Below are 22,380 nucleotides of genomic sequence, written 5' to 3'. Positions count from 1 at the left end.
TCCTAAGGCCACACAGAAGAGCAGCCTGGACTTGCCACATGCCTGATCTTGCCCTGGGCCTCTCTGAAAACAGCTTTTAGTGTCACTCAGTACCTGTGTCAGAGTAGCACGCACACATGTGGTGCACGTTGCCTCCAAAACACCTGCCTGGTGGTTGCAGTGGCAGGTGGAGTGTGGAGTGACAACTTGAAGCTCCCATTGGAGGGATGTCTCCAGTGTTTCAGGCCGTTCTGGGGTGTGAGACCCCTGGTTCTGCGGGGTCTGTCCCTCACGCTCTGCCCGGCACATATCTCACAGAGGCACCTAGAGCTCTGCTACTTCCTGCCTGTCCAGTCCAACCCACACCGCCATCAGCTCATGGGCCAGTGTGGCAGTGTGAAGATGGCCAGCTTCTCTGCAGACCATAATAAGGTAGAGAGCGGGGGTGCCACAGCCTTGAGACACACGGGTGAAAGCATCCTGTTGCCAGGTAAAGCAGACTCCGTCTAGGGGTCCTTGTAGATTGTTATAGAGAAAGGAGTATGTGCCCAGGCAGGGGCTGCGGGTCCCCCAAAATACTACATTGGGAACAGCTGCTGCAGTGACAAGTTCACTTTTCCGATTGAAGGGGCCCCTCACCTGTACATTCCTCAGGGGCTCCAGGAGGGAGTGTCCTCTGGGTATGGAACGTGCAGGTGGCACATGACAAATCCGTGCCAATGCCCCTGTCTCCTGAAGCCTGTGGATTCCTCCTGTATAGTTCACTGTGCCACAGAAGCCTGGCATCTCAGCCTCATTAAACACGGACTCAGCAGTGCCCTGCACTTCAGGCAGTCAACCAAGTGAGCGGTTAGAGCCACTGCCAGCTGCGTGCACAGAACGTTAATGAACAATTTCTAGTAAGACCACTCATAGCAATCAGTCCCACCAAACTGGTGTTAAATTTCTCATCTTTGTCCTAACGTTACTAGCACCTATTCCCATACGTACTTCGGTTTCTGCGGCTGAGAAATGGCAAGATCTCACAGTTTATTTTGCATATAAGTGGCCTCGTCCCCTGCAGCATGTGGAAACCTGTCCCCAGCTACAGGTCAAGGGGTGGCAAGGGCCAGCTGGGGTTTTCTTTGGGAGGGTGAGAGGCCCGTGCTAGGCGTCTGCCCCAGGAAAGCCTGTCACTGGGCTTTCGAGTAAAGAAAGGTGATTCTCAGACACTGGAGAGCCAGCCATTCCCACTGCCATGGGCGGCTTGGAGGGACTCCCGGATCTGGAATCTCAGCTTCATCTGAGTCCAGTCAGATGTCCCTCTGTCCGGTGCCAGGGTCCCAGTCCTTCCAGATCCATGCCTAGCTTTCCCATCAAACCTGGCGATGCCACCAATTCCGCCTATGCATCCACACCCCGCAGAGTTATGCTTTGTGTTTGATTTTGGAAACAGCCCTGTAGCTACAAGAAATAGACTCTCTGGGGACTGCCATAGAGGCTGTTGGGTTCTCTGTCTGTGGGTGCAGGTCCCGGACCTGGGCTTGAGGTTTTCTCAGAGGCCCCAGCGCACTCACAGGATGCTGTCATACTGAGTCCTTTGGTCCTGGCTTCTGCCTCAGTGGCCGGTGCAGTGGCCATGTGGGCCCTGGCACACAGATGTCATCACAGGCACAGATGATGGCTTGTTTATTCACAATGCCATGGCCTGCCCTGGGTTGCAGGAATCTGATTTCCCACTGACAAAGAGCTCAACACTGTGTTAAACCCATGGATGGGAAACCAATTCCAAGTCCTCAGTTTCTGGGAACCAGTCTTGGCAGTTTCTTTTTTCTTCTTCTTCTTCTTCTTTTTAAAGACAGGGGCTCACTCTGTCACCCAGGCTGAAGTGCAGTGGTACGATCTTGGCTCACTGCAACCTCTGCCTCCCAGGTTCAAGCAATTCTTGTGCCTCAACCACCTGAGTAGCTGGGATTACAGGCACCGGCCACCACACCTGGCTAATTTTTCATATTTTTAGTAGAGATGGGGTTTCACCATGTTGGCCAGGCTGGCCTCGCCTCTTGACCTGCCTGCCTCAGCTTCCCAAAGTGCTGGACTACAGGTGTGAGCCACTGCGCCCGGCCATGGTGCTTGTTTCTTGATCAGTTAAGGTTCAGTCACGAGACAGAAGCCACACCAGTTATTTGAACAAAAAAAGAACATAAGCAAATGTTAACTGGATCTAAGTTAACTGGTAACTGAAAGGATAAATAAAGACCTCTAAGGCAGTGTTCTCAAAGTCTGGTTCCCAGACCAGCAGCTTCAGCATCAACTGGAACTTATAAAAACGCAGCTCATCGGACCTAATCTCAGACCCGAATCCGAAACGGGGGGATGAGGTTCAGTGACCCATGTTTTACCATGATGCTGAGTGAGTCTGGTGTACTCTACAGTGTCGTGGAGGAGAGGGGGTCCTGGCTCATGCCTTCTAGCTGGTGCTTATGTCTCTGGGCGGGAGTTGGGGCTTGAGGAAGCTCATTTTGCACAAAATGGGAAAGCAACAAACTGTATTCAGCTGCTGCTACAGGAGGTGCCCCGGTGCCCAGGTAAGGCAGTGCCTGGGTGGAGCTCACGGGAGCTGCAGGCAGACAGGAGCCCTGCTAGCTGCTGACGGGAGGAGCAAGCCCTTCTTCCTGCTCTGGCTTTGAGTCCCTCTCTACACTCCTGTATTGTCGGAACCTGAAATAGAGCCAGTTGGCAACACCGAAACAGGGTCTGCAAAGTCCCAGCGTCACCAAGCCAAGTTAGAGGGGTGGGCGTGGAGCCAAGGGACAGTAGTAACTTAATGACTGGCACAGTGGGGGGTTGGGGGGACATCCCCTTCCCTTCCAGATAAGCCCAGGAATTCAGAGAAAGATAGGCATCAGTTAGTGTATTAGCCTGTTTCCATGCTGCCGATAAAGACGTACCTGAGACTGGGTAATTTATAAAGGAAAAGAGGTTTAATGAACTCACAGTTCCACGTTACCAGGGAGGCCTCACAATCATGGTGGAAGGCAAGGAGAAGCAAGTCATGTCTTACATGGATGGCGGCAAGCAGAGAGAGCTTGTGCAGGGAAACTCCTCTTTATAAAACCATCAGATCGCTGGGTGCGGTGTCTCACGCCTGTAATCCCAGCACTTTGGGAGGCCAAGGTGGGTGGATCACTTGAGGCCTGGAGTTTGAGACCAGCCTGGCCAACATGGCAAAACCATCTCTACTAAAATTACGAAAATTAGCTGGGCTTGGTGGTGGGTACCTGTGATCCAGCTACTTGGGAGGCTGAGGCAGGAGAATCGCTTGAACACAGAAGGCAGAGGTTTCAGTGAGCCAAGATTGTGCCACTGCACACCAGCCTGGGCGACAGAGCAAGAATCTGTCTTAAAAAAAAAAATCAGATCTTGTGAGACTTATTCACTATCATGAGAACAGCACGGGAAGGACTCCCCCCATGATTCAGTTACCTCCCACTGGGTCCCTCCCATGACACGTGGGAATTATGGGAACTTCAATTCAAGATGAGATTTGGGTGGGGACACAGCCAAACCACATCAGTTAGTGATTCCAAAAGATGACACCTCGAGAATTGTGAGAGGCCCAAAAATAAATAAAATTGCATAATGGAATTCTCACACCCTAGGATTGGGGGGGAAGCATTAGGAATGATCTAGGCTTTTCCTCACAGTGGCAATGTGACTTCTTTTAGCAACACTCTACAAATGATAGCTTTTTTTTTTAACAAGTGTTTTATTTTATGTGTTTTAGATGTACAGAAACATGGCAAAGCTAGTGCAGAGAGTTTGCATATACCATATACCCCACACCCAGTTGAATTTTGACATCTTGCGTTAGTGTGGTCTATATTTGTCCCAGTTAATGAACCAATATTGATACATGATTATTTGCTAAAGTCCATGCTTTTTTCAGATTTCCTTAGTTTTTACATAATGCCGTTTTCTGTTGGAGGATCCCATCTAGGTTACCCCATCACGTCTCGTCATCATGCCTCCTTAGGTGGGACAGCTTCTCAGACAGACACTCCCTGTGTTTGACACCTTGACTGTTTTGAGGAGTGTCGGTCAGGTATTTTCCAGAATGCCCTCTACTGAGATTTGCATGATGATTTATCATGATTAGACTGGGAATGTGGCTTTGGAGGAGGAAGACCAGAAAGAGGTAAAGTGCCCTTTTCATCACACTGTCTCCAGGGCGCTTACTGCCTGTGTGACTTACCACTCTCCATTACCTGGCTGAGGTATGCCGGGTTTTTCCACCACGAGATTCTTCTTCTTCCTCCTTTCCATGCCATAGTCCCAACAAGGAAGTCACCACGTACAGCCCACACTTAGCCATGGGGAGTGACACTTCACCTCTGTGAGGGCTGAGCAGCTACATGAGTTAGTTGGGATTTTTCTGCAAGGGAGATGTCTCTTCTCCATCTGTCTATTTATTCGGTCATCTATTTCAGTATGGATTTATGGATATTTATTTTATACTTTGGGTTATAATCCAGAACAACTTCATTTTGTTCTTTACATTATTCCAGGCAATGTGATTTTGAATAATGCCAACAAAAAAACAAGCAAGTATCCAAATAAGTGTCTGTTTGCCAAGCATTATTTTTTCTTTTGAGACAGAGTCTCGCTGTGTCGCCCAGGCTGGAGTGCAGTGGCGTGATCTCGGCTCACTTGAAGCGATTCTCCCACCTCAGTCTCCTGAGAAGCTAGGATTACAGGCGGGCACCACCACGCCTAGCTAATTTTTGTATTTTTAGTAAAGGCTTGGTTTCACCATGTTGGCCAGGCTGGTCTCGAACTCCTGACCTCAAGTGATCCGCCCACCTTGAAGAATGAGTAGAGAATATAGAATGCAGAGCACACGATCAAAAGTAAAGTAAAAGGAGAGCTTGAATAGGAGGGAGCTGCCCTGGACAATCCTAGTTTAGTGTTAAAATTAAGAGGCACAAAGGGAAGGGGCACTTGATTATTTTAAAAGCAGGAAGGAAAGAGAAGCCCCGGTCCTATTGTTCCAGGCTGATGCTGCTGATGTCAATAAAGAGAAAACAGAACTGTTCAACTCAAATTGTACTTTGTTCATTATCAAGGAAAATGATCTTCGAAGTGGAAGAGGTAAAGTAATAGTGATTCGAGGAAACTAAAGCCCACAATAGTTGCGGAGAGCACCTGTCGGCACGAACCACGTCTCATTTCTGATCCAGATGAATCACGTTCTAGCATTAAAGGGAACTTACAAAGGAGATTCCTAACCTGTTCATGATATTGGAGGAATTGTGGAGAAGAGGTCTGATTTCGGAGGCCAGAGATAAAAGGAAAGAGCAGATAGATTTCTCAAAAAGCAGAGGCTGGGGAATGTGGTATCAATCCCAGCTGAGATTTATGAATGAATGGAATCGGTCATGAATTGACCAAAAAAAAATTTACAGGAGATTCACCTGCCTTTCTTTTGTAGCTGTTGCATAGATGGCCGTGCCACGACAGGCACGTCTGGATTCCAGCTAGACTAGGCTGGCAGAGCCTGGCACGAGGTCCCAGAGGATGAGATGCAGAGCTGCAGCTTGGCAGCCAGGCAAATCAATTAATATTTAAATCTCAGTCAACACCTGGAGCAAGATTTCTAATTGTGTTGGATGCCTCTCGTGGGCCATTTCCAAATCCATTCACATCAACTCATAGTCCAGCACTCCTCACTCTGTGCAGGGGCAGTGGGACAGCCCTCAGCTCAGGACCGTGCCATGTGCCCCAGCTTCCTCCGCCAGGGGAGGATAGAAGCTAGCAGCTACATGCAGTCCTAGGAAGATCCCGCTGGCATCAGCATCAGTGGGCCCTGCGGCGGCGGCTCAGGAACGCGTCCTGTGCTGACTCATCCGCCCACCCGTCTCCTTCCTCCCTTCCTGTACTTCTGCTCCCTGGCATCACATTCCCAAATACACTCTGCCTTCTGGGGAGCCCCAGCTGAGAAACTGGGGGTATGCCAGAGCATTCTTGTGCCCCACAGTCTTCAGCTTTGGAACGATGACTTGAATATTGATTTCATTGATGGCATCGTCTAATTTACAGGTGACTTGAAACCGGGTGGGACAGCTGATAATAATCGAAATGCAGAAAGATTCCTCAGTAGGCAAAATTTGTACATAGGATCACTTGATATGGCATCAAGGACAGAAGAAATGAGAGCATGGGAATATTCTAGAAAAGATGAAAACGGGCTGAGAACAGGGAGGGAGAATGGCAGGCCCTGCCACACACGGGCTCATGCTCGGGAATGTGCTGGAGCAGAGCAGACTAGTGGCTGAGAGTTTTTCAAAGCACATATTAATAATATCTGTCAAGTGGTACCAAAAAAAACTGACAATAAAGACATATTCTCTTGCTCCTGTGCCTTAGTCTTGTCATATTCCACAGAAACAACCTGTTGAGCCATCGAACCAAACGCACTGAGTCCATAAAACCTCCCAAGAAAAGATGCATGGGAATGTATTACTTGAAATTTTATATATCGCTTACATTCAACCTGTAGACTGCTATGTCTAGAATTCCATAACAGAAATCATTTTTATTAAGAATTTTGAAGGTACTAATATCATTCCATTCCTTCTAGCTACCAGTGCTGATCAAGAGAAATTTGATGTTTTTTTAAAATCCCCAGCCTTTGTATGTGATTTTATTTTTCTCCTCTGAAGCTTTTGTGGCTCTCGCTTTCTACCTGGTACCCTAAAATTCCATCATCATGTGTCTTGTGGTCAGTTCATGGTGCCAGGCAGGTGATGTCCCGCTGGAACCTGACACTCCTAGTATCCAGTTCTCTAGTCCTTGCATTGTTTCTTTTTTTAAATTATTTATTTATTTTAGAGATAGGGTTTCACTGTGTTACCCAGGCTGGAGTATGGTAGTGCAGTCACAGCCCACTGCAGCCCCCAGTTCCTGGGCTCAAGCGATCCTCCTGCCACAGCCTTCCAAGTAGCTGAGACTACAGGCATGCACCACCACATTCAGTTAATTATTTTATTTTTTTGTAGAGGCAGGGTTTCGCTATGTTGCCCGGATGGGTCTTGAACCCCTAGGCTCAAGCAATCCTCAGCACTGTGGCCTCCCAGAGCCACTGCGCCTAGCCTTCCTTGCGTTCTTTCCTCAATCATTTTCTTCCCAGTGTTTGCTTTTCTCCGGAACTTCAGTGAGCAGCTCTGAGATCCCCTGAGTTGATCTTTAATATTCTTTTCCCTTCCTTTTTTCAATTTTTCTTTTTCTTCCACTTTTTGGAAGATTTTTCTTTCCTAACCCTTCTAGTGAGATCTGTATAAAACTGGGACTTGTGTGACTTCAGCGTTCAAGGCCCTGTCAGATGGCTGCCCATTCATTCATAATTAAGAGTGACTGCTAACAGTTGGCATGGACACACCGAGTTCACAGGTGGGCTTCTTGCTTGGTGGGCTTCGCTGAAGAGCAGTAGGCCAGCCATCTTTTTCATTGGAGGCCCCATGTTCCTGTCTGTCTGTTTTATTTCTGGAGCAGTTCATTTCCTCCAGAAAACAGTCCTTCCATGGCAATGGTGGGCAACTGTTCCTCTGAAGTCGAAGGAGTACTGGGGCTTGGAGGGGCACGGAAGATGAGTTCAGGGAGGAAGGAGTCATGCAGCTGGCAAGGGAGGCCTGGGCCTGGACGGAGAAGAGTCTCGAAGACCGTATTTCAGAAGCTGGACCCTTCTTGACGCGGTAGATATCAGCATTAATTTTAAAAGCTTCACAATCAACTTAGTTACTGAAAATCAGAGTGAAGCTGTGTAGAAAGCAGTGAGGCATCAGAGGAACCAGCTTCCCATTCTGGGGAACACAGGTGTGCTCCTTGGTATAGACTGCCAGAGTCTCTTAGAGCAGCTCGGTCCTGCTCACTATTCTAAAAACTTATCTATGAACATTTTATTTCCCATCTTTTCTTATCTAATTATCACATTTGCTTTGAAATGTGTTGAAAATCCTATTAAAATGTAAATTTTAAAATTAATCATAGTTTGAGCAAATTGCATATCAGTTAAAAGGAAACAAATTTTCAAAGGTACTCAAGACCCGTGAGAGGTTACTTCCTGCAAATTAGAACTAGATTGTGTTAGTCCTCTTTGTATCCTGTTTATTGGTTAATTGGAACACCCTGTGCCATCTGTAATTATGGAGAATTTTCCAAGTATGATTTTAAATTGCTTTATAAACAGCTCCATGCACGTGTTCTTAAGAAAGCCAAGTTTTAGAAGGCTTCGTTATTGCGAAGAAGGTCGGCAAAACCACAGAAGCGTCAGGCCCTTCCCGAGCTCGCCCAGGACACTGCTCTTTAATGCATTGTACGAGTATGATGTCCATTTAGAATATTATATGAGATCTCCGAAGGATGGAATTGAGACTTCCTCAGTGACCTGCGGACAGGTCAACAGTGTGTGTGGATGAAATTAAAAGAATAAATCTATCATCCCAGCACTTTGGGAGGCTGAAGCAGGAGGATCACTTGAGGCCTAGAGTTTGAGACCAGCCCGGGTAACATGGCAAGACCCCATCTCTACAAAAAGATTTAAAAACTAGCCGAGCATGGTGGCATATGCCTGTGATCCCAGATACTCAGGAGGCTGAGGCAGAAGGATCACTTGAGCCTACGAGGTTGAGGCTGCAGTGAGCTGTGATCATACCACTATATTCGAGCCTGGGCAACAGAGGAAGACCCTGTCTCCAAAATGAAAAAAAGAATAAATTTCTGTTGGCTTCTGGTTTGGTCAGTATAGGGTGGAAATTTTAAGCATTTGTTCTTCTTGGCTGTTAGTGCTGAGTACTATACTGAACATCTTCAAATACTAGCCCGTTCAGTCCACACCCTACGCCTGTGAGGAAATATCCATTAGCCCCATTTTATAACAGAATGTTGAGGCTCACAGAGGGTTCAGTGACTGAGCGGACACCGCACAGCTGGCAGGGGCCAAGGAGCCCACGAGAAAGCCTTGGTGCTTGAGGCCATCAGGAGAACGAAGTGAGCTGCTGTGCTTGTGATTTCAGTTTGAGAATTGAAGCAGTGTCCCTGTTCTGTAGAGATAACACATTTTATGTGGAAAACGAGAAGTTGAAGTCCAGTAGGTGTAGCACCTTAGCTCATTGACAAGAAGTGGGATGGCCTCTGTTTTTTTTGTTTGTTTGTTTGCTTTTTGAGACGGAGTCTCGCTCTGTCACCCAGGCTATAGTGCGGTGGCGCGATCTCGGCTCACTGCAAGCTCCGTCTCCCGGGTTCACGCCATTCTCCTGCCTCAGCCACGGGATGGCCTCTTAATTCACTCCACGTGCTTCCGTGAGCCTTAGTTGTTTTACCTTCTGTTGCAGAAGAGATACTACTTTTCACATTAAATTCTTAACATTCTCTTTGCCATTGAACTGCTGCTTCACTGGGGCTTTTCTCTCTATAAACCTTGCCATTGGGCTGGGTGAGGTGGCTTACCCCTGGAATCTCAGCACTTTGGGAGGCAGAGGCAGGAGGATCACTTGAGTTCAGGAGTTCAAACCAGCCTGGGCAACATAGCCGGACCCTGTCTCTACAAAAAATAACAAAAAGCTGGCTGTGGTGGTGTGCACCTGTCGTCCCAGCTACTCAGGAGGCTGAGGTGGGAGAATCACTTGAACTCAGGAGGTTGAGACTGCAGTGAGCCATGTTCCTGCCACTGCACTCCAGCCTGAGCAACAGAGCGAGACCCTGTCATTCATACGTACATACGTACATCGATCCCTCTATTGGACCGATACTGTCTGAAATTAATTAATTCCTCCCCGCATCCCTCCATCCCTCGTTGCCATTGACCATGCAGCATCAGTGTCTTTCATCTCAGAATTAACTTGGTTCAGCACGCGTGATCAGTTTCTAACGTCTGTGTTATTACCCTGTATAGTTTCCCACGCATGTATTTGCCACCTTAAGAATTGGTGTTATGCAGTTATTCCCTGTTTGTGTTGTTCACAGTGGCCTCACTGTAAACAGTATCTGCAGCATTTTGGGGGCTAAACGCTTTCGTAGCAGATTAGTCTGAGAATTTATCATGGGGAAGCAGGATTTTTTTTCTGAGTCTGAAGTAATAGTCATCATATTTGAGTGTTAAAATTAAACCCCTGCTTTTGTTGGTATCATTCTTTTAAATTTGAGGTGTCATGAGGCTCACTATAGTGTAAAAATGTCCATTAAATCTGTTGGATCTATATGTGATCATTTGTACAAGGTGTAAACATTAAATATCAAAATATTCACAAACTAAGCTAATAGCAATGTTTATTCTTGGGTTTTTTAAATTATTACACTATTTGACCAGAGATTTTTGTGTGTAGATGTCCACTGTAGTCTCTTCCAGAAGCTTCTAGAAATGTGTCCACTAAAGGAAGCCCTCTTATTTGGCTCTCACATGGTCTCATCTATGGTTTAGATCCATTGAGCTCATTGGCCCTTGTTAGAGAAAGGCAGTCCTTGATAGGATCCTAGGACTCAGGTCATATACGAGGTTTGTTTACTTTCTATATTGACAATTGCAATTAAGCCATACAATAAATGCCTAGAATAGCATTTAATTACTGTTTAGTCCATTTTCATTTCATACAATTACTGCTGTAGTTAGGTTTGTCTGCCATTCTGTTATGTGTTTTTTATTTTTTCTGTTGTTCTTTTATTCCTTCTTATCTTCACTCTATTTAACAAACTGTTTAACCCATTTTTCTCCTCTGCTAGCTTTTTAGTTATACATACTTTTTTCATTTTTGTGGGTACATAGTATGTGTATATACTTACGGGGCGCATGAAATATTTTGATACAGGCATACAATGTGTAATAATCACATCAGGATAAATGGGGTGTCCATAACCTCAAGCATTTATCATTTCTTTACATTATATACACCCCAATTATTGGTTATTTTTAAATGTACAATAGATTATTGTTGACTGTAGTCACCCTGTTGTGCCATCAAATACTAGATCGTATTCATTCTATCTAACTATATTTTTTTATCCATGAACTATCCCTACTTCCTCCCCCCACCCACCCCCACTACCCTTCCCAGCCTGTGGTAACCATCATTCTACTCTCTATCTCCATGAATTCAGTTGTTTTAATTTTTAGCTCCCACAAGTGAATGACAACATGTGAACTTAGTTATATATTCTTTTGTTAATCTTTCAGAGGCTATCTTACAGATTACATAGCATCTTTGACTTACTACTTTCCATCTTTTAATAATAATTTTACCATGTCCCAAACAATGCAAAAAATGTATACAAAAGTTAAACCCTCTCCTACCCTATGTGCTATTTAGCTATGAATCCACAGGATATCATTACTCTGGCTTTACGCAGTATTGATTTATGTTTACCTACATCTCTGCCCTCTCCCGTGTTCTTTGTTCCCTCCTATGGTTCTGTGTAGGTCTAGAAGCTTTCCTTCAGTGCAAAGGACTCCCTTAAGTATTTCTTTTTTATTTTTTTGAGACAGAGTCTTGCTCTGTCACCCAGGCTGGAGTACAGTGGCATGGTCTCAGCTCATTGCAACCTCCACCTCCTGGGATCAAGCGATTCTCCTGCCTCAGCCTCCCAAGTAGCTGGGATTACAGGCGCGCACCACCACACCCGACTAATTTTTGTATTTTTGGTAGAGACGGGGTTTTTTCACCATGTTGGCCAGGCTGGTCTTGAACTCCTGACCGTAAGTGATCCCCCCACCTTGGCCTCCCAAAGTGCTAGGATTACAGGCATGAGCCACCACGCCCACCCTCCCTTAAGTATTTCTTAATGCTGGTTGGTTGGTGACAATTTTCCTTGCTTTTTTTTAATCCGAAAAACCTTACTTTGCCAATCCTTTTTGAAGGATATGTTCACTGGATATATGCTCTAACCTAGCTTGGCAGGTTTTTTATTTTAGCATCCTAAAGTTTTCTTTTTCTTGTCTTCTGACTTTTATAGTTTCTGCTGGAAAGTCAGCCGTCAGCCTGCTTGTTACCCTTTTGAAAGCCAGTGTGTCTTTTTCCCCTCTAGCTGATTTTCCCTTTGCCTTTGGTTTTTAGCATCTTGTCTATGATGTGCTTAGGTGTGGTTTTTTTTATGTTTATCTTACCTAGGATTTGTTTGATTCTTCTTGATAAATTTCAGCTTCTTGTTGAAATTCACCTGTGTGCAGATGATATGGGAAATGCCCTCAGAAAAATTCCAGAATGAATGTAGTGCTCAGTGCACAGCCTTCTTTTCTTTCAAGAATTGTAGCTCCCAGAATCCACCCCATGTTGATGCACTCCAGGGCCCTCAAATAGTGTTTCCTGTCTTTTGTACAACTTGGATAGTTGTTTTCAACTATTTCATTATGCCAAACTCAGAACTTTCTGGAATAGCTTTTCAATAGCTATGGCTACTTAGGGTTTCATGAATGATCCTCATGAATGTTTTTAACATTTATTTTCTCTGCTAAATCTGTCATTTTGAAGAAAAGAGTAAGCAATTTGTGCTTTTAAAAGATGCCCCTGGCCAGATGCAGTGGTTCATGCCTGTAATCCTAACACTTTGGGAGGCCAAGGCAGGAGGATCACTTAAGCCCAGGAGTTTGAGACCAGTCTGGGCAACATAGCAAGATCCTGCCTCTACAAGAAAAAAAATTATCTGGACATGGTGGCATGTGCCTGTGGTCCCAGCTACTTGGAAGGCTGAGGTGGGAGAATCACTTGAGCCTGGTGGGGGCAGCGAGGAGGGGTGCAGTGAGGAAACAATGAGCCAAGGTCACACCACTGTACTTCAGCCTGGGTGACAAAGTGAGACCCTGTCTCCAAAAAAAATAAATAAATACAAATAAAACATTAAAGGTGCCCCCATTCCCATTCTATTCCAACCAGTTTAGAAAAGCAAACTTACCAGATATTCAGTGTGTTTTAAAATCTATTTACATGTGACATTTCCACTATATTCTTCTATAATGTATTCTAGGACCACAATCAGAGATGCCCAGGGTACAAATAGCAAACCATTCAAATGGGCACACCTTTCCTGGATGCCATTTAGTTACAAAAACAGTGTATTTTGGTGCCTTTTTGATAAAGGTGTGATTCAGAAACAGTTCATGAGTTTCTGGATGCCGCTCAGTTACTGTTGCTCTCCCACATCACTGGGTTGGCTCTGCTCATTTCCTTGTCTTCATTCTCTTGTAGTTCATTTGACTAATGTATAGAATCCCTGCTATATTCAGGACTCAGCGCTGGGCGGGTTAAAATAAATGCATGAAATAATTGATGAGCTCCCTCGACGTACCAGTAGTCCCTGTATTCTTGTGTAGGTGAACTAGGTACATGCATGAGCAGTTCCACATAAGGCAAAATGTATCACAATAAAGGAAGAAATAAGTACTAAGTTATTAGTCCTAAAGTCGTCTGCTCTAGGTTCATGCAGTTGTTTTCATTAGTAAGTTAACAAGGATTTTGTTTGTTTTGTTTGTTCATTTGTTTGTTTGTTTGAGACAGAGTCTCACTCTTCACTCAGGCTGGAGTACAGTGGCGTGTTCTCAGCTCACTACAGCCTCCACTTCCCAGGTTCAAGCGATTCTTGGGCCTCAGCCTCCTGAGTAGCTGGGATTACAGGTGTGTGCCACCATGCCCAGCTAATTTTTGTAGTTTTAGTGGAGATGAGGTTTTACCATGTTAGCCAGGCTGGTCTCGAATTCCTGGCCTCAAGTGATCTGCCCATCTCGGGTGGCCTCCCAGAGTGCTAGGATTACAGGCGTGGGCCACCGTGCCCGGCCAAAAAGGTTTTTTTTTTTTAAGTAGTGTGTGAGAAGAGAATAATTTACTTTTAGTTTAAAAAAAAAAAAACCATACCATACCATAATGTAACACTTTTTTTTAAAGAAACATTTTACTATCCCAGCTTCTTAATATATCAGTTTAATTTTTTTTGCTTGTTTCTCATTGTTTCCATTTAAACACATATTTTTCTAAGTATCATAATGTATAATTTTACAGTTACATTTTTATTGTCATAGACCTTTCTTGATATAGTTATGAAAACATCATAGTTATGTTAATTATTATTTGGTTGTTTTCTCATTGGTATGCTAGTATTTGATAAGTTTTCTTTTGTTTGGGAGGTGGATTTTTTTTTTCAGTTTTCAAGATTAGAAGTAATGTCACATGGAACATTGTTGATTCAGGAATCCCACTCCTAAAATAATTCAAAGAGAAAAAGCTGTTGCACAAGCAATATGAATACTTTGTGATTCTTGACACAAGCTGTGTTAGAAAAAATATTTTCTCAGTGTTTGGTGCCACCAGTGGTTTTATAATAGCCCTTGTATTAGGAGCTGCAACTTTAAAATATTGGCTTATTTAGTATCTACAAATGATACTTTGTTTTAATTTGCATTTCTTGGGTTATTAATAAGATTGGACATTTTCCCTGTACTTATTTGCTGTCTGCATTTAGAGGATCATTTTCAGCACTGAACTTTTGGTTATTAATAAATCTTCAAGTATGATACCTTATGGTATCCCAAAGGATATTTGTTATGAGTGTTAAGTGAGATACGATATGTTAGTGCCTGACCCATTTGTGTCTGGAAGGTATAAAATGCAAAAATATATTGTATCTTTCATACCTTTTTTTTTTTCTCAACCTTGGGAACTGAGAAAGTATGCTTGTTTGTCTCATTGAAAATACTAAAAATAAATTTTTATTTCAGGTAATTTGATACAACTTCAGTGTTTTCAGATGAATTAATAACCACATATAGGAGATATTAGACCCTGAAGTTTAATTCTTTTGTATGGTTTTAATTACATAAAGTATCTATGTGGACAAGAGTCTTCAGATACAATAGGAAAAAAAAATAGAAGTTAATTGCATTATTTCAATTTCAAAAAATAATTTCTAATCCCTCTATGCCTTTAGGTGTAATTCAAAAAGATTTTTGCTAATGTTAATAAATTCCATTATTTTTAGCTTATCAAACTTACAAAACTTATTGTGGAAGATAACTGATAAGACTTGGTCAAATATGTTAGTTAAGGGTATTTTTCTGGCCAGGTGCAGTGGCTCACGCCTGTAATCCCAACACTTTGGGAGGCCAAGGTGGGTGGATCACTTGAGGTCAGGAGTTCAAGACAAACCTAGCCAACATGGTGAAACCCTGTTTCTACCAAAAATACAAAAATTAGCCGGGCATGGTGGCACATGCCTGTCATCCCAGCTACTCGGGAGGCTGAGGTGAGAGAATCGATTGAGCCCAGGAAGTGGAGGTTGCTATGAGCCAAGATCGTGCCACTGCACTCCAGCCTGGGCAACAAAGTGAAATCTTGTCTCAAAAAAAAAGGTATTTTTCTTCCTGGACTTTGAAAGTATGTTTTGTTTCTCCTCTTTTTCTTCAGGTTAAAAAGGCCTTCTTTGCTTTGGTAGCCAACGGTGTCCGAGCAGCGCCGCTGTGGGAGAGTAAAAAACAAAGTTTTGTAGGTAAGCAGTGTGGGCCTGAGGAAGATCGAAAATGGAAACCTTGAAAGCAGAAAACCTAAAGTATTTTAATAGATGCCGGTTTGAAATTCAACCTAGTAAACATGTGTCCAAGTTAAAGAACATTCTTGCTGGCAGGGCGCAGTGTCCCATGCCTGTAATCTCAGCACTTTGGGAGGCCAAGGCAGGGAGATCGCTTGAGCCCAGCAGTTCGAGGCCAGCCTGGGCAACATAGCAAGATCTCATCTCTACAAAAACATACAAAAATTAGCTACTCAGGAGGCCGAGGTGGGAGGATCACTTGAGCCCAGGAGGTCAAGGCCATGATCTCTGCACTGTACTCCAGCCTGGGTGACAGAGCGAGACCCTGTCAAAAAAAAAAAAAATCCTTGCCTTTACATACTGGGTAAGAAAGTGGACATGCTAGTAAGGTCCAAACACTGTTGTCCTTTTTTTCTTTTTTTCTTTTTTTTTTTTTTTTTGCGGCCTCATTGAGAACTCTACACACTGTTGTAACTTTTATGGAGCTTTTGTTGTTGTTGTTGTTGTTGAATTTCTTTTAATTTAGCAACTTTTTGGCTCTCTGAAGAGCTTATGTGTCTTTACCAGCCCAATGAACACACCCCACGTAGGACACCACAGTCAGATGTGAGCCAGCTGCCCCACTTTGGGCCACACATGGCATTCTTGGGCCCCGCACTCATCTCACTGGTGCACACCTTTTTGACAGGGCAAATTAGATGCTGTAAACATGACTGATGTCTCTGCCAGACCATTGTTATACTGTTAAAACTGTTGTGTAACTTACAGCTATCTAAATGCCATTGTTACTTGTCTTATGAATCACAGCAGACAATGCCATTGTCTCTCTTAGTATTCTTCACGTTATTTTGAAATGATCGTTACGTCTGCTTCTAGGTTTTAATTTCGTCAGGGAAGAAGTTCATGTCTTTTTCATCCATGTCATCCTAGTGTCTAGCACATCAAAAGCACTCAATAAATGGCAACTGTTTGTTAAAACCATTGTGTTTAGAATGCTTCTTGGGAAACAATCCAAGTGTCCAGAATTGTCACGTTTCTAAAGCTTACGGAATACTTTATCTTAAAGTATTTAAAATTATTTACATGTAACTGCAATTCTTTTTTCAAATTTGTATCAATTAATAAGTCTTCTCTCATCGATTTGCCAAATTCTGTGGTTAGTTCCGTAGTACTTACTGTCAGGTTTAATTTCAGCTAAATTTGTATATCCAGTTTGGTATACACAATTAACACATCAATAGTTTTAAATAATATATTAAACTCTGCTTGATATCTTCAAAGTATATTTTATAAGCTCTTCTAGTATATATTCTAGGCTCACTTGCCATTTGAAATTTTTAAAAATGTTTTCATAGTTTTATTTGTAACGTATAATTCTTTGTTCCAGGAATGCTAACAATTACAGATTTCATAAATATACTACATAGATACTATAAATCACCTATGGTAAGTGGCACCAGTTCCTGTGTCAGTAGTTGGAGCTGTACGTATCTATGTATGTGTATAGGTATATGTATGTGTTTTAAGATTATTAATGTTTTTGGGTTTTTCTTTTTTGGTATGGAGTGCTGGTGGTGGTTGATTTTCCAAATATATATAACGTGCAGGGAACTTCAATATAAAATTATCTTTACCGTAAGTTATATGTATGAAACCTAAAGAAGGGATTCTCAGGAAAAATAGATTCTTTATTCAGCTTTCAGAATTCCTTGGCTTAGCAGAATTCTACATATTTATTAGCTAGACGTTCTGTAAGTTTTGCTTATCTCTGCGGGCCTGTTGATGTGGTAGAGCTTAATTCAGTTATCCCAGCAATTGCAGAACAAGAATTATATGTACTTTGTGATTTTAAAGAAGAAAAAATGAGTCATTAAAATGAAATAAATTCAGTTTTGACATTTTCCTGCTAATTAGGAAAAGACAGCTACTGGCTAATTTTAGTAGCAGAACTCTCTGGTCCCTGATACGATGGTTCTGGAAAGAACGTAGCTTAAAAACCGCTTTTGTCCTTCATCTAACTTTGTGATATCTGAGATTCGGCCTGCTTGGTCTTGTGTTTTTAGTTTCTGTTTGTTTGTTCATGAGGGTGGGGGAAGGACAGGATTGCGCACTCTATTTAACTAGTCCTATTCGGAGTACTTAAAAGGTATAAGTTAATTCAATTAATACTGCTTTATTCGTAATGCTCAGTATTATCCAATAATTCTTACGTAAAATACAAAAATGAGTTTCTTCATGAAACATGTTCTTGCCGGGCACAGTGGCTCACGCCTGTAATCCCAGCACTTTGGGAGGCCGAGGTAAGTGGATCACTTGAGGTCAGGAGTTCGAGACCAGCCTAGCCAACATAGTGAAACCCTGTCTCTACTAAAAATACAAAAATTAGCTGGGTGTGGCAGCAGGCACCTGCAATCCCAGCTACTCAGGAGGCTGAGGCACAAGAATCACTTGAACCCAGGAGGTGGAGGTTGCAGTGAGCCAATATCGCGCCACTGCACTACAGCCTGGACGACAGAGGGAGACTCCGTTTCCAAAAAACAAAACAAAACAAAATAAAGTACTCTTAGGAAGTTTTACCAAAGATTTTGTAAATATCCTGTATTTATTTCCCATGAAATGTATTATTTCTTCAATATTACCAATGCAAGTGAATACTGGCTTTCCTTATAATGGTCATATCTCTGCTTTTGAACTAGCAAAGTCAGCACAAGTATGATTTTTGAATAGATAGATTTCTATGAAATGCAGCAAATCTCATATAAGAAATCTCAGCAGTAGATTATGAAATCAAAATTGCAAAAAAGCAGTTATATCTAAATATGCAGCCCAAAGTTTTTCTTAATATCTGTAGATACAGGCCGGGCACAGTGGCTCACACCTATAGTCCCAGCACTTTGGGAAGCTGAGAAGGGTGGATCACTTGAGCCCAGGAGTTTGAGACCAGTGGGGCAACATGGTGAAACCCCATCTCTACAAAAAAAAAAAAAAAAAACCCACAAAAATTAGCCAGGCATGGTGGTGTACATCTGTAGTCCAAGCTACTCAGGAGGCTGAGTTGAGAGGATTACTTAAGCCTGGGAGGTTGAGGCTGCAGTGATTCATGATTGCACTTGTGCACTCCAGCCTGGATGACAGAATGAGACCTTGTCTCAAAAAAAAAAAAAAAAAAAAAACTTGCAGATACATTTTTTTCTCTATATATCACCTCATTTTCCTTTTTTCTTTTTTTTTTTTTTTTTTTTTTTTTTTTTTGGAGACAGAGTCTTACTCTGTTGCCCAGGCTGGAATGCAGTGGTACCATCTCAGCTCACTGCAACCTCTGCCTCCCGGGTTCAAGCAATTCTCCTGCCTCAGCCTCCCGGGTAGCTGGGACTACGGGCACCCACCACTATGCCTGGCTAATTTTTGTATTTTTAGTACAGATGAGGGTTCACCATGTTGGCCAGGCTGGTCTCGAACTCCTGACCTCAGGTGATCTGCCCACCTTGGTCTCCCAAAGTGCTGAGATTACAGGCACGAGCAACCGCACCTGGCTGCCTTATTTTCTAATTGCAAATAGAAAATGCTATTATCAAAGCTATGTTTTGTTTCATTTTCCAAATATTTTTTGTATGTTGTATATGTATATTTATAAATAAGAATTTTTTTATTTGCAGGTACAGATTTATGAATTAGAGGAACATAAAATTGAAACATGGAGGGGTAAGCACTATTGGATGTTTAAAATCTTTTAGTATCGGGAAAGCTATGTTTAGTATGAAAAGTGTGTTTTAATTTTGCAGATCCTTTTCTCTCTGCTCCATAAAATGTTATTTAAAACATTCTCTTTATTTCTATCTTAATTTTGATAGTATGCTACTGTACTAAAGCTGGACAATGTAAGTATTGTCCATTCTATTTATAGACATGTACAGGACACCTTCAGCAGGCAAGGCCTTATCCTAGGGCCAGGAATGTGAAGATGAATGAGCTAACCAAGCCCCACCTCGCTGCCCACAGTGGGGCCACCGTTCACTGCTAAATCTAACCCTCAGAGATTTGCCTTGGTGTTAAGAAATGCATCAGAGGCATGCCTAACTTGAACAAAAGCAAGCATCTGTTCTTATTTAAACCTAATAATTGTTTCTTTACAAATTGTGGAGAAACTTAGGAAAAATGAACCTCAAACTAGATGGTTTGGAGCAAATAGCATGGAAGTAATTTGAAGACCGTGTTCTTTTCTTTGTCACATTGACATTCACCCTGTAAAATCATGATACTCTTTTCTGCCATGGAACCGTTTCTTAAATTCGCATTTCATGATTGGGAAGGTGGTGGTCTCACTGACACTTGTCATGGTGGGTTGGTGGAGAGGACCGGGGTTGGGAATCAGGGCAGACCCAGTCTGTCTGCAACAGCAGAGCCTTTGTAGGGTGCTCAGGGAAACGCTGGTAGAAATGAAGCGACCAACTAAAGGAAAATTTTGAATTCAAAATTGAAGAGTTTGGTTCTATTTTTCCCATAATATGCTTGATAGGAGAAGCAACCTTTGTAACTGGCTGTGAAATCAGAGTACATCTTGGAGTTCTCTGACACCCCCAGGGGCCCTTTCAAATCCAAACGATTTAGAAGTTTCACTGAGTGATGGATTTGGTTTATTACGGCTTTGACAAACCAACCTAAACAAATTTGGCATGGGATCTGTACGGCCTGTTGTGCAGTGATTGTGTAACACCAAGATAGATACTTCTTATCCAGTTCTACTGTACAAGTGCTGTTAGACCAAGGTTTAAGTATGTTTACATTTTGACATTACATGATATTTGGTAGTAATAATAATGCCAAAATATTCTTAAACGCCTTCTGTATAGAAACCTCGGTAAAGCAAGGCCGGGTGCGGTGGCTCACACCTGTAATCCCAGCACTTTGGGAGGCCAAAGCAGGTGGATCACTTGAGATCAGGAGTTCAAGACCAGCCTGACCAACATGGTGAAACCCCGCCTCTACTAAAAATACAAAATTAGAGCCGGGCGCGGTAGCTCACGCCTGTAATCCCAGCACTTTGGGAAGCCGAGGCGGGTGGATCACCTGAGGTCAGGAGTTCAAGACCAGCCTAGCCAACATGGTGAAACCCTGTCTCTACTAAAAATACAAAAAAGTAGCCAGGCGTGGTGGTGCGCACCTGTAATCCCAGCTACTCAGGAGGCTGAGGCAGGAGACTCGCTTGGGCCTAGGAGGCAGAGGTTGCAGCGAGCCAAGATGGTGCTGCTGCACTCCAGCCTGGGCGACAGAACAAAACTCCTTCTCAAAAAAAAAAAAAAAAATTAGGCTGGGTACAGGGCCTCATGCCTGTAATCCCAGCACTTTGGGAGGCCGAAGTAGGTGGATCACTTGAGGTTAGGAGTGCGAGACCAGCCTGGCCAACATCATGAAACACCATCTCTACTTAAAAATACAAAAAAAATTAGCAGGGTGTGGTGACGTGCACCTTTAGTCCCAGCTATTTGGGAGGCTGAGGTGGGAGAATTGCTTGAACCCGGGAGGCAGAGATTGCAGTGAACCCAGATCATGCCACTGCACTCCAGCCTGAGCGACAGAGTGAGACTCTGTCTCAGAAAAAAAAAGAAACCTTGGAAAAGCAAATTAATTGCAGTTGATGTCTTCAGAAAAAAACACTTTTTATATGCTGGAAAGATGCCCACAATGCAGTAGGTTTTGAGCATCAATTTGGTAAAATAATACTTAAGAATATTTAAAGAACGAAGTTTGTTATAACTGATTTTATCTTATAACTTATGGAAATTGATTTTTTAAATTTCATAATTGCTTCATTTCTTGAGAGTAATGTGAACCTGGTAGCATTCTAGTGACCTCTGCTGGTATTGCTCTTTTATCAGATTTCTTTGTTTTTCCTGATTTTATAAACACTTACTGTCACATTGTTTTTTAATATTTAATTTTTCTTCAAATGCAACATCCTGAAAACAGTTTGGAAGTTGTTTAAAATAGCCATAACTGTAATTAACACAGGAGTTTTAGGCAAATTAAATTTCTTTTTATTTGAATTTTTAATCCTTCTAACTATTAACCGTAAACTGAAGGGTATTTGAATTTGTGTTATAACTGCAAACAGCAAATGTGTTACTAACTGCATATTTTCTTTCTATAAATACAGAGCTTTATTTACAAGAAACATTTAAGCCTTTAGTGAATATATCTCCAGATGCAAGGTAAACTTGTTTTTTGTTTCCTTTGAAAACATTCATTCAGATCTATGTGTTTTATCATCATGATAGAAAGAAAGAAACAAATAAACATGTTCTTCATTCCAAACAGGGCCCGCCTCCTTAATTCCAGCTACACTGTACGCATTCAGTAAATCTAGCAACACTACAAAAATCACAGCCATTGCTGGTGCTAAGGATTGATAATGGACTAGTAATAGGGTCATACTAAACCGTCATGAAGATCTCGGCCAATCTGGGGGGGCGTGTTGAAATTGCAGATTCCTGGGCTTTTACCCCTGACCTGCTAAATCAGGATAGGGCCCAGGAATACGCATTTAAACAACTCCCTTGGCAATTCTGCTCCACACTAGTGTTTAAACATCAGTGTATGTTAGATGTCAGTTCAGATGTGGTCAGAGCATGAGCTGCCTTCTGTGTAGTCGTCTGGCCCATCCTTTTTTATCCAAGCCTTCTTCTGGTTTGACTGTGATACATTTCCACATTTGTGTAAAAGCATCTTTCAAGCTCAAATCCAGTACAGAGAAAGATTAAAATATTTATTTTCATTTTATTTCCAAGCCCTAGCAAAAAGGTATAACAGCCTTCTTACTGGCAGTCCCAGGAGAGGGACCAAGTGGAACAGAAATGTTGGCCCTAC

At 42.7% G+C, this 22,380-nt stretch overlaps 1 protein-coding gene across 13 annotated transcripts in view; it reads left to right on the top strand.

Annotated features, from left to right (window-relative positions):
- Positions 1–22,380, top strand: part of PRKAG2 (protein kinase AMP-activated non-catalytic subunit gamma 2) — a 329,808-nt gene that overhangs the window by 294,051 nt on the left and 13,377 nt on the right. For all 13 annotated transcript variants that reach the window (XM_024249353.3, XM_054559038.2, XM_054559037.2 and 10 more), the window contains 4 exon segments: positions 15,396–15,477; positions 16,904–16,962; positions 19,173–19,218; positions 21,671–21,725. In XM_024249353.3, the coding sequence (XP_024105121.1) occupies positions 15,396–15,477; positions 16,904–16,962; positions 19,173–19,218; positions 21,671–21,725 (242 nt within the window).

Source organism: Pongo abelii, chromosome 6 (genome assembly GCF_028885655.2).
Source record: "Pongo abelii isolate AG06213 chromosome 6, NHGRI_mPonAbe1-v2.0_pri, whole genome shotgun sequence".
NCBI classification, from domain to species: Eukaryota; Metazoa; Chordata; class Mammalia; order Primates; family Hominidae; genus Pongo; species Pongo abelii.
Note: the sequence above shows the minus strand (reverse complement) of the source record. Positions and strands in the feature narration are given on the sequence as shown.